Source organism: Nelumbo lutea, chromosome 4 (assembly GCF_056320005.1).
Source record: "Nelumbo lutea isolate HS-2025 chromosome 4, American lotus-T2T, whole genome shotgun sequence".
Lineage (NCBI taxonomy): Eukaryota > Viridiplantae > Streptophyta > Magnoliopsida > Proteales > Nelumbonaceae > Nelumbo > Nelumbo lutea.
The window spans coordinates 63,041,689-63,054,460 of record NC_142687.1 but is presented as its reverse complement, the minus strand read 5'-3'; the positions used below and the strand labels follow the sequence as shown (position 1 = coordinate 63,054,460).

General features: G+C 37.3%; 1 protein-coding gene and 1 long non-coding RNA gene across 2 annotated transcripts; one reads left to right on the top strand and one right to left on the bottom strand.

Annotated features, from left to right (window-relative positions):
- Positions 1-3,935: 3,935 nt before the first annotated feature.
- LOC148860853 (uncharacterized) lies at positions 3,936-8,246 on the top strand. Its single transcript, XR_016112712.1, has 2 exons — positions 3,936-4,120; positions 7,771-8,246. It is a non-coding gene; the product is annotated as an uncharacterized LOC148860853 (long non-coding RNA).
- Positions 4,859-12,305, bottom strand: LOC148860852 (cathepsin B-like protease 3). The gene is made up of 11 exons (XM_088983547.1): positions 11,871-12,305; positions 7,608-7,661; positions 7,217-7,297; positions 6,983-7,139; positions 6,867-6,871; positions 6,707-6,781; positions 6,493-6,618; positions 5,905-6,123; positions 5,514-5,627; positions 5,345-5,380; positions 4,859-5,253 (listed from the first exon to the last, which is right to left on the bottom strand). Exons 1-11 carry the CDS (start codon positions 11,934-11,936, stop codon positions 5,119-5,121), a joined length of 1,068 nt encoding a protein of 355 aa, XP_088839673.1. The 5' UTR covers positions 11,937-12,305; the 3' UTR covers positions 4,859-5,118.
- Between the last annotated feature and the right edge of the window lie 467 nt (positions 12,306-12,772).

Genomic DNA, 12,772 nt, shown 5'->3' with positions numbered 1-12,772 from the left:
GGCGTCCATGTGATGGATCTCTCAACCCTTCAAAAGCCCATTTCGAACTGGTTTGGTTAGACTAATTAAAGAGAGGGGCGGATCTGGGAATGGATCAGTAAATAGGATAGGGAGTTATCCATATTCACTCAGAGAGTCCAGATCTGAATTTGGATTTGGAAACCTCCTAATGAGATTAGGAGAGAGCTGATCTAATTTGCAAATAAAATAAGGATTTATCCTTATCACTTAAAGAGAGTCCAGATTCAAATAAGGATTTGAATCAGGAAACTCCTAATGAGATTAGGAGCTGATCTCTTTAAGGATGTAAAAGGAGGAGGGGGCGAACCATTCAGTTCATCCTACCATCCCAGCATCTCAGAGATCAGATCTCAGATCACCCAGAGAGAAGACAGCAACAATGTGACTGTGCCATCTTCTCCCTGCGTTCTCCTCTAGTTGCTGCCTACTGCAAGTTCGATCTCTAGTTTTGTAGGAGCAATCAAGAATAGTTCTTGATATCAGTCTTTGGAGAAAGGCTGATATGAAGTCATGCTCACAGCCTCCATCGAATTCTTACTGAATGATTCAGTTCTTGGGAACAACACTGCTAATTCTGCTCCACCCTACACTGTGTCATCTTCAGTGGGAGCAATTTTTGGAGACTTCTTTGGGCGTGAACACCTTCATTGGAGGATATTGTTTTTTTCATATCAGGTATATCCCTCTCCTACTGTTTTGGTTCAGATCTGGTTCGATTCTTGGTTCAAGATTGATTCTTGAAAAATACAATTTTTCTAAAACAGGGAATGTGATTCCCAAATGGGGAGAGAGAAATTTTTTAAATTCTGCCCAACCTACTTGTAGGGTTCGGCCATCCATATGATGGATCTCTCATCCCTTCAAATTCGATCTCCACCTGTGGGAGCGATTAAGAAGGGTTCTTGATATTACCTTTAGGTAGAAAAGGTAATCTAAAGTCGTGCTCACTAGCCCTCCATCAGATTCTTATTGAAGAATTCGGTTCTTACTGAAGAACCATCCTGCTAATTCTGCTTCATCTTGCACCGTGTCATCTTCGGTGGAAGAAGTTTTTGGATTTTTCTTTGGGCGTGAACACCTTCATTGGAGGTTATTAATACTTTGTATCAGGTATATCTCTCCACTCTCTTTTGGTTTCGGATCCAGTCTGGTTTGGATTCAAGATTGATCATTGAAAATGCAGTTTTCTAAAATAGTGAATGTGATTCCCACATGGGAGAGAGAATTTTTTGAAATTTCTCCCAACCTTCCTGTTGGGTTCGGCCATCCATATGATCTCTCATCCCTTCATTCTCATCATTGGTCTCTTTCATTGCTACTTATGCTTGGTATTATTTATTTATTGGCTTAGTGATCCTTTATCTACTTTCTCAAAATGCATAGCAAATATTAGGATATTTTAGAGATTTAATATTTTGGAGCTTATCCATCTTTAATTCACACCTCTTTTTGTTTCCTTTATTTATGGGAAGAAAAGTTGTTAATCAATATAGGGTCAGTTCTGATCCATTACTTGGAGAACCTAATAGAGCCAAGGTTGGAACCAATGTTTTCAATCCGTGGTTGAACTGGAAGATCAGACCCACTGACCCATCACTTAGTCAGGTTTCCAAGCCTGTCTAGCCCCCAAACCATTTACTTGCAAAAAAAGGACTCAGTCAACTACCTAGTTACCTGGCCAGTTAAACTGCTGAACCGTTTAGCCCAGTTAATGGGTCATGGGTTAGACATTGATTCTCTTTTTCTGCTTTTTATTATATTTTTAACTATTTTGATCAATAATATGATAATTCTCATTGGTCACACTTATTTTTGTATGTAATATTAGTGATATGTCCAATATTTTCTGCAATTTTATTTATTTTTCTGCGTTTGTATATCTTCCTCATCATCATCTAATGAGTTGTTTGATAACAGAAGTTGCTGGACTGAACTACTTATTGCTTTAACTTCTAGTGGATATAATAATTAAACGTTAAAATATTACAAAAATGCCACTGACTACTCATGCTAAAGGGAAATCCAAGTTTCTTTCAAACTGTTTGTCAAATCAGTTGCCTTAAGAAGGCACTCCTTTTGTTTGGCATGCTTGGTTGTGTGGTTGGTCTTGTAGGACCCACTGAAGCCCTTTGGGCCCCATTGGGCAAAACTCTAGATTTCTTGTCGTTTCTCTTCCAAGCTACTAGACCTATATTATTATGTGGAGAAGTTTTTCTTGCATGAGGGAATATGGTACTTGGGAACTAATGCATTTATCTATAGGAATAAATTCTACTTGGTTCAGCCTCTGTGATCAATTGTGTAGCAATAATTGATGTCTCATTAGTGTATATTTTGGAATATGATTTCATTATGTGATTCTAATTATCTGCATGCAAGGAGTTGAAAATTAAAGGTTTCACTTTCATTTTGCAAAGTGGCTTATATGGGATGTGTTTGTCAAGTGATTGATATCTTAAGGATGATCATCTTACATCCTGATGGGGCAAGTTTACTTCTTGTGCATGTCCAAGATGAAAATGGTAACTTTTCCATATGCCATCTTTTGCTTTTTATCTGTGGCAAACTGGTTTGGTTGAGAACGGTTCTAGCTAGAATTTCATTTTGAATACATTTAGAGTTGTGTTACTTTATATTGAACTTAATATGTTCTGCTTATAAAACTTGGACTCCAGACAGAATTCTAGCAGATATAGTAATATAGTAATGGCATATTTTGTCATTAATCCTATTCCTGAATCCTGATTAATCATGCTCATCTCTTTATTTTTTCTGCTTGTTGTACATCTTAATCTACAAATGCACCGCACTGAGGTCATTTCTTAATTCTTACTCTCTAGACTGGGGTTGTGAATTCAGATTCAACTATTTATTGACAAAAATAACTAATTTTGATATCTTGAGTAGAAACAGATTTTTCATTGAGAATGTTGAATGCATGAACATTCTCACTTAACAGTTATGATTGCAAGAATGGGCCTTCTTTTGGTAGATTAAGGATGATTGGACCCTTGACCTTAACATTCCATTCTTATATTCTCTAGTTAGGTCACAAAAGTCTGGTATGAGATAAGGTAAGATATATTCACTTGGTTTGGCCAAGTTTGTAACCCAATGTGCACCAAGCCCCCAAACAAAGTAGCTCTTGACTAGCCCAATTATCGGAGACCTTGGGCCAGGCCACAGTGTGTTTATACACTGACAACACAACATGCAGCTGTAGTGAATACTCAAATCAAACCTAACTGAATTGGGTTAAATCCAATCCTTTTCAGCTTTATTTGGGCTGGGCTCAGTTTTGTGAATGGAAATAGCGTTGCAAGTGGACTTGGCTATTATGACCTACTGTGCCCCAACCCAAAGTACTTAACTAGCCCAATTGTTAGAATATGGTAAATTATCTATTCAAACATCAGATTCAGGGTTGATTAATCAAAATACAACAAAAAAAACCAGGTGATGCACACCTAGGTTTTGGTGAGGCACATCCAAAATTTAAAATAGCAGAAACATCATTCCCTGAGCATTTTCTTATTGATTTTCTCTTGGTGAAGGAACATCATTTTGCACCATCCAAAATTTAAAATAGCAGAAACATCACTTTGCACCATCCATGCCAAGGGAAAATCCCCTTATTGATATTCCCTTAGCATCCCCATGCTCGCCCCATTGTCATTCTTTGAAAGCTCCCAAACACACCTTTCATACCATTGTTTTAAAAACTGTACCAGACTGGATGGTCAAATCATTTGACCCAGGAACTGGTCATGTATCTGGGTCCAATTTTTATTGGACTGCTTTTTCAAAAAAATAAAATACTGAATTGGTCAAAAAACCTCTGATACTGACGGTTGAATTGTTAAACCATTCAACCCAGGCAACAGTTTTTTATTTGAAGAGAGTGGTGAGAACTTGGATCTGAGATGTGATATCAAAGATCAGAGAAAAAGACAAATAAGATCTCGAATCTCAGATCTGAGAAAGAAGTCATCGTCCCGTCACTGTGATGTGATATCAAAGATCAGAGAAAAAGACAAATAAGATCTCGAATCTCAGATCTGAGAAAGAAGTCATCGTCCCGTCACTGTTGCCGTCACAGGTGAACTTATTCTTCTTTCTTTCATTTCTTTTTTTTCTTTCCCTCTTCAAAAACCCTAATATTTCTAATATAAAGTCAAACTGCATAAGCCGTTAGACCCAAATGGTCAAACTACTAACCCAAAAACCAGTGATCAAAGCGGTTCCACTTCTGGATCGCTTTTTAAAACCTTGTTCCAGACAATTTTTAAATTGATTGAAACAGTTTTTAATCTCCCAATTCCCATTATCCCTATCGGTCACTCTGAAAACCGAAATAATATGCCCTATCATAGCGCATTGGAACTTTAAACCTTGATTCCGAATTTAGCAAGGTTGAGCTCCACGTATAGACAAGTCTGCCATTTGCTCATGACAAATATTTGTCCTTCGAATAACCACAAGCCACCTTCCCAGTATGACATTCCAATCCTCGTTGGCTCTCTCTAGTACTATATCACCTTCCAATCCAGTTGTGTTTATCCAGGCTTCAATATTCAGTTATAACTGCTTTCCCTTTTCTTCTGATCGGGTCCAGCTTTGAGTTTTCACTTCTTATCAGAACTTTTTTCTTTTTTGGCAATACTCTGAACTTGGTTATTCCAAAAGACTTGCATCTCATGCTTTCTAGTTCTATTTTCACGCTTCGAAGAACTCTTCTGCAAGAGTCACACGGCTGTTGTTTCCCCTTCAGAAATCATTTTCTGTTTCCATGCACATTGGAATCCATATTGACACGATTATGATAGAAGAGTTGAGATTCCTGGAAAAATCCAAGTTTCTTTAACAAACATTATATGCTACAAGCTAGTATAAACCCTATTATTAGTACAAATACAGCCATGCAAGTTCTTTTCGTGCATAGACAATATAGATGCTAATATTTACTATCTCTAAGAATCCTATTAGTACAAATACAGCCATGCAAGTTATTTCCATGCATAGCTAATACAGATGCTAAATTGCTAATATTTACTATTTCAAGTTTCACACCATGATAGTGAATAGAATGATTTACAGTCAAAATGAGACATGTAGACTGGCATCAACACCAGTTTGTTTTCTGATTAGGTTCTTTGATGAAGGCAAACCAGCAACCACATCCTCCTCGATCCCGCATTCATTTGTTCCTCTCCTGATCATGAAGTAACCGTCCTGCCAATATCCAAAAGGGAAAAAAAAAGGTTTGGGAATTTCTAAGACAATACAAACATTCCTAAATGAAGAAAATTCAGCAAAAACATACATCACCCCAACTTCTGTTCCACTGGTTTGCAAGAAGCTGTAAAACAAAACATAATAACCAAATTTGATCAACTCAATAAAAACTTCTCTCAATAAATAATATGTATAAATTAAGTTACTTAGACTCTATGCATTAATTTCAAAAGGAAAGTTGATAATAAATCACAAACCCAATAATCCTCTCCATCGTCAGTGGTTCCCCACCCAATTAGCTTCACAGCATGCCCTCCCATGACATCACCTGTAATATGCTTGTAAACTCCTGATTTATAATGAGCAAAATCCTGCAAATACCAATTGTACTATTACTATTGAGGAAAGATAATGTAAAAAACGTATAATAATCCATTTAGTGCCATACATCATGAAACATGACTTAGTAAACAAAAATAAGTGTAAAGAAAACAAGAAAATGAGTATTTCTCATGCAGCAATATTATGAAAGAAAGTAGAGAGGAGCATATAAATGAAACACATGACAACCAATACCCAAGAGAGGAAGAAAGTAGAGCAAATCAAATATGACTTCACACAAAGAAAATCAGAAAGAGCTTCTTTTACCTCATAGACAGTGAAGGAGACCTCAACAGGACCATTTTTATAGACTTCTGCCATTATGCTGTAAGGATCAGAACTGATTCTGTATGCGCCAAAACTGAAGTGCTTTGACTCTTGCCAAACCTGGTTTGCATCTTTGCACTTCCTCTCACACTTTGGGGTAGGATATGCAGGTTCACAACCAGGATGAGAACAGCCGATTTCATCAAAATAAGGGTCACACTGCCAGATGATAAACCATTAAGACATTTACAGTATCGATGAGTATAACCCATGAAGGAGCTATTGCTTGATGTAATTGGTATAATGGTAAAATCTTGAGCTGACAAGAGTGGTAACAGGTTCGAATCTGAGAGCAGCATAGAACTTGGTGGAAAAAAAAAAAAAAAGAAAACCTAAGGTTAGGTTCATATTCAATCAACCCTCCCAAGACCTCACAACAAATAGCTATGTACAGCCAACATTGGGTAATGGCCTCTTTACGAGTATATAACCCATGTGATGAAACTCAAGAACATTACAAAACAAAGTGAGGTAAATGCAATGGACATGAAGATCATGGTTACAGGGAAGATAAGACAAACTCTTTACCTCTTCAGTAACAACACCATCATGAACAAAGTATCGCCATGCAGAGATAGGATATCCCCCATCACACCCATCTCCACACATAAAGCCACAGCATGCCAAGAGATCATTAACAGAAAGCGAAATGTTCTGAAATGAATCATACAAGTAAAAAGATTTATAGATACTATTAACGAAAAAAATATCAAGTTTGACATCATTAATAAGTAGAAGTTACCATGCCAAAATGGATGCAGAATCGATCAGATAGGGATTCCACTGCACCAAAAGCCCAACAAGAACCACAATGCCCCTGCTCCAGTAGATCCATGCCAATTAAAGCAATTTTATATTATCTTTTTTAGATAAGATTAAACAAGTAATAAAAACCAAGTTACCTGATCTTTTATTTGGAAGTATCAAGACATCCAATTATTGGCACATAAAGTGGAAGAAAGTCAGCCTTCTATTTGGAAGAGTTTTAAATTAACAAAGGACAGAGTACATAACTAACCAAGTATTTTCCCAATGGTGCTACATTGAGGCCAAGCCATTCTAGCATCAAATTGCTTTGGCAAATTCAAAGATTTAGGATGAGTTATAACAGGAATGCCCTCCAAATCATTTTGAGGTGCTGGTTTCACTCCAAGGAGGTGCTTGAATTGCGCAATCTATAAAGCAGAAGAAAGAGTTAAAATATAACGGGAACAAGGCCCAAAATATAACACACCGCACCTTGGGAACTCACAGTGTAATTGGTGAAGCGAGGATTCATGGCAGCTTCCCATCTGGCCTTAGGGTTTGCATTTATGTGCCGAACGATTTCTTCCTGCACAAAATGAGTGATATAGAACAACTGTGTTTTGTTGCAATGAGCACTTGTACAAAAGCTTTTCAGCATGACTTGGGGATGTTATATGAAGAAATAACACACTGTAAATTCAATCATTCATTATTTCAACTCTAATAAGTCCCAGTGTATTGTCAATGAAGCCCACCTAACATCAGATCTTAAATTTAAGAAAATCACTGGATTGAGAGCTCTCTTGCAAATGATCTTATTTTCACACATGCTCCTTCTCAAAATTGCTCCGGAACAATATAAAGTGAAGAAGATTTTCTGCCATGGAATAACATACCTGAAGAATCTCAGTTCTAGGCTTTATTGGAAGAATTGGTTTCACCGCAACCACCTACAAATATATATACATTACCAATTAATTCATCATCATCATCTAAGACTTGTCCTTACTATATGGGTTTGGCTACATGAATCTTGTTTTGCCATGCTGCTTTGTTCAGGAGCATAAAAAGACAAATCAGGATCAATGATCAAGAGAGGGACAGAACAATTGCGCTAGAGGCAAAAGATGAAGAAGAGGGACACAACAAAAAGCTTTGAAAACAAGGAAATATCCACAGACTATAACAGAACTCGATTTTATCTACTGAAAACAATTGTCCTAAATGCCTGCATGATCAAGGAATATCCATAGACTATAATAGAACTTGATTTTATCTATTGTTTAGAAGTCCATTTACACTTTTCGATGAGATTTATCAACAATAGAGAGAACCGAGTGACCAGACCTAGTCTCAAAGCACACCTTTTAATGAAATTGAGAAAAAAAGAATTTGTAAATGAGGGTTCCCTCATCATAACTGTGAGCATTCATATTTGTAATTTTGTTTTTTCTATCATTTTCTTTCAGTTTCTGTAAAATCAAACATTGTGTAATGATAGATCTATGCGAACTGTGACACTTTCTGAAATCCAATTTCCTAAGGTCACCCTAACATGGGTTAACCATCAATCCATGAATAAAAAGGGAAGAAACCCTAAAGAGTAATCAGTAAATAGTCTCAAAGATTGGCCTACAAATCCTGCAGATTTAAGAGAAGTCTGCCGAGTAGATCACAAAGTTTTTCATTAAAAACAAAAGTCCAACTGATCCTTGGAATTCCTAATTGGTAAAACCCTGTCAGAGTGTTATTTCTAGAGCTGACTGCTCTGCTCTCAACATCTATTAAAAGCATCAGACAGATTAGGGTGTCTTGAGCTTTTAGTTTCTACCCATCTGCAGTAATTGCTCGCAGAATGCAGTTATGGTGGGGTTAGCGCAAAGACAAACAAAATGGAATCTGCCCAAGGCAAAGTGATCTTGTTGAAATACGATACCTAGATACACATGCCCAGTGTGCTGGTATTGGATACAATACCTGATGCTGCATGGATGGATACTAATAGAAATACTCCTAGTGTTCTGAAAATCGTAATCATATCATAAATTGTAGACAAAGTTGGACCGAATAGAATAATGAATCATATGATTATTCTTGTTTTTACAAACTTGTCAAAAATATTAAAACTGACATACTAAAAATTCATCCATCCATACCCTATTTTATGAAGCATGCAAATGGAGAATGTAAAAAAAATAGAATCAAGATTTTAAAAGAATTAGAATCAACAGTTAAGAAAAAGCAAGGGGAATTCAAGAGTCAATGAATACAAACATCCCTCACAGAAATAAGGTAGAGGAACTAAATACAATTCTAATGGAGCAAGAAATCCTAGAAGCAATGAAACAAATGAATCCGCATAAAGCACTAGGCCACAAAGGTTTTACTTTCTATATCAAGAATATTGGGACATAGTGGGAGGATGTATGCAAGGCAGTGTGAAATTATTTCAACAATGGTTATGTGTTGCAAGAATTTACACCACCTCTTTGGTCATCATCTTAGTTGTAGAGTACCTGAAAATCCATCTTATTACAAGGTTTAAGTCTTATGTAATTTGACATACAAAAGGCAATTACCCAATGTAGGCCCTAGCTATCTGGGGTCTTGGAAGGAGTAGACTGGGTACAGTCCAAACCTCTGGTATTTTTTGCACAAAGCGACTGCCCTTGGACTTGAACTTGCATTCTCACACATGCCAGCCCAAGATTTTACCATTACACCAAGTAATGGCTCCTGTAATGTGACATATAAAATAATTACAAAGTACATGTTGAATAAAATGGCAATTGTTCTTGGAACGTATCATTGCACCAAATCAAGTGGAAACCTTGAAGGGGAGAAAAATGGGATGGATTTTTTTAAGGCAAGCCATGCAAAGGAAGAGATTTCCTTTTTTAATAGTAAATAGAAGAATATTATTAAGGTGAAAGAAATAAAATACATAGCAGAGAGGGTGATGAGCTAGCACACAAATTTTAACATGCCATTACAACATTCACCATCCCAATGGTTTCCAAAATTTAAAAATCAGGCCCATTAATATCCCCAAACTCTGGACGAACCAGTATCTAATCTAAAATTGTTCTACATGCACACATGACACATTCCTTGACTTTTCTTGAAAAACCTGTTATTCCTCTACCTTCATATTCCCCATTAAATTGCAAAAGAGATGCAACTCCAAAATATGATAGCCTTCTTGCTGCCATGAATCCTTGGCCATCTAGAGAAAATCTCCTCAACACCATTAGGAGGATGATGTTGAACACCAAATAGAAATGACAATAAAGATGCCAAAATGTGGTTTCTGTCTTGCACTAGTAAACAAATGAGACACATCTTCCTCACTGAAACAGCATAAATTGCATATGCTCACCATGTGGTCCAAGGTTAATATGCAAACCAAGGCCAACAACCACACAAAGGCTTCCACTCTTGGAGGAACAGGCTCCCCAAAAATACCTTTGATGTTGAGGATTGAACCCAAATTCTTACAATAGATCGTAGCCGACTTGACTGTAAAGCTCCCATTCTTGCATTCTTTCCACCCTTTCATCCCTATCTGACACAGCTACTTTCACCTGCTCAAGTTTGATTAATAGAGGAATGCATTCATCCACTTCTCTTTCTAGATAAAGTGGTCTTCTAAATCTTGGGCACCGAATCCACTGCTCTCCTCTTAGCACGTGGTACTCAATTTTTTGAGAACAGAAGTTATACAACCTAAGGGATGTCTCCTCTAGTCTCCCAACACCACTCCAGTCACCTTCTCAAAACCTAATTCTAAACCTATCACCAACTTTAAACCTTGTACACTGAAAGCTCGTAAGTCATAATGCCTTTTTCATCATATAACCCCATAAATTGATGATTCCTCTTGTCCCAGTCAAACCTAGCCGCCCCATATTTGCTTGCTATTACCATTCTCTATAACCTTTCTTCTGTACAGCGATTTGATAGCTATACAGCGGTTATTGGATCAGTCCAATGCTGCAATCTATTCCTATACTCCACCCCCGACAACGAGACAGAGCCCTTATGTTTTCTTCCAGTTTCAACCTATCTTTAATATGAATTATTGCTCCACTCATTTTAGCACTTCTAATCAGACGACCTTTATTGAATTTTCTAACCCTTCTAAATCCTAGAGAATGGTCTGCAAACCCTTCCCCATTTGGTATGATGATAGTTCTCCCTTACTCCTCTCCCACTCCATAGAAAATTCCTTTGCATCTGGAATCTTCAAAAGATATGTTACCCTAGGGGTGTAAGCAAGTAAATCTAGTCAAGATCGACTCACTGAATACTTGAATTTGATTGGCAAATAACCGAGTTCGAGCTTAATTCGAATAGCTACTCGAGTCGAGAATCAAGTTTCGTAATACTCGACCGTCTCCCTCCTCTGAGCTTCTCCAACTATCATCAGACATCCTCTCGTTGTCTGCCTTTTCTAACTCGTTTATAGAGTCCAACCGATATGATTATGAGTCAAGGTAAAACAAAACTCGATCAAATTCGAGTCGAGCTTCAGCATAGGTTTTTTGAGCCGAATCGAATTCGAACAGTCTATGTATCGACTCGGTTAGGCTTGATTACACCTTAGATACCCACCCAAAGTAGAATCCGTGTATGCGCCTATTGGCATCATGAAAAATGCACAGAAGAGCAGTGGAAAGGATCATTGGCATGCAAAATACACAAAGGTGGGTAGAAATTTATGACCGTATTTTTGGATGGTTTTCAAATGAAATACCTTTTTGGCCAAACATAAAGGCTATCCTAGAACCAATATTTTTTTTCGTTTCATTTTACTTTTTTGTTTCTTAATAATTTATCAGCCACTCTTTTCTGAGGAAAGACCGACAGATACGTGGGCGAACGCCAGGACGATTAAAATTTCCTCGGTGTTTTCTCACTTCCGATCAAATTCCGAAGGGAGTAAGGGTCCGCCGACTTCATGGCTGAGTCTTAACAGATCGGACAAGGGGAACCGCACACGCACAAAAGGTTGAGAAGAAAGAAAGAAATAGAGAGGGGACGGTCAACAAATAGGAAAACGAGGTAGAAGAAAGATCAGAAATGGCTTGAACAAACCAAATCAGTTAGTAACTGAACAAATGAAAATTAGGACAATAATCTTTATGAAGAAACAATACCTGTAAAGCGGAGATGATCCCCAATAGGAGTAGCAGCGTTGCCACATATACCCGAATTATCTCCATTTTTTCCTAATTCGGATTCGTGACCAGGACCAGGAGGGTTTCGCCGAACGATCAATCTGCAAGGTCGTGTACGAGAGGTAATTGGTACTTGGTAGTTGGTACTCGGTGGACCGCAGGCTAAGCAATATAACGTGGGAGTCGTGGGATGAGAATTGGCTATAGATTTTTAATTTTTTTTATATTTTTGGATTCTATATTGAATTTTTTGGTGTTATCTAAACAAGTAAAAAGCATCGCTCACTCCACCGATGTTTTTGTTTTTGGTATTATAGTTGACAGAGCAACATGCTCAATAATGTAGTATGCAATGGATCCTATTGTCTATTGGGCCACGATCTGCGAAAAGGAAATGCATCTTCAACAGGCTACAAGATTTTTTTATGATCACAATTATAAAAGCTGGGAGCATTTGTTTCGTGTAAGAAATTGCTTGTTGGGCTCGGACTTCGGCGTGCTCCAAGACGTCGTATTTACAAGTCCGAATCTCAACTTTGAACCCGTTCATTAGGGCTGTTTACGGTTCGGGTTGGGTTGGTTTACTGGTATTTTTTCAATCAATCCGATCTGGTTGGTTTACCTATAAATGAAATCGAAACTGATCCAATACTAAGTAAAACCGACCTATTCAGTTTGAATCGGTTTAGATCGGTTTTATAAATAATTCTCTCAGTGTGAACGGTAAAGGATTCAAATCTAACAAAGTAAAGGTTGGATGCCTGAAAATTAAAAATGATTTGGTAGATTAAAACTAATATTTTATATATCAGAAATTTTATATATAATATGTATATTTCTGACATAAAGCTGAAATATATATTTCTACAAATATATATCTG

What these genes read in the sequence shown, in the direction of transcription:
- LOC148860852 (XM_088983547.1), bottom strand. Translation starts at nt 11,936, where the DNA reads ATGGAGATAATTCGGGTATATGTGGCAACGCTGCTACTCCTATTGGGG. An exon ending in TCTCCTTCACTGTCTATGAG is followed by an intron (nt 5,628 to 5,904) that starts GTAAAAGAAGCT and finishes TGGTATTTGCAG; the next exon opens with GATTTTGCTCATTATAAATC. An exon ending in ACGATGGAGAGGATTATTGG is followed by an intron (nt 5,381 to 5,513) that starts GTTTGTGATTTA and finishes TTTGTTTTACAG; the next exon opens with CTTCTTGCAAACCAGTGGAA.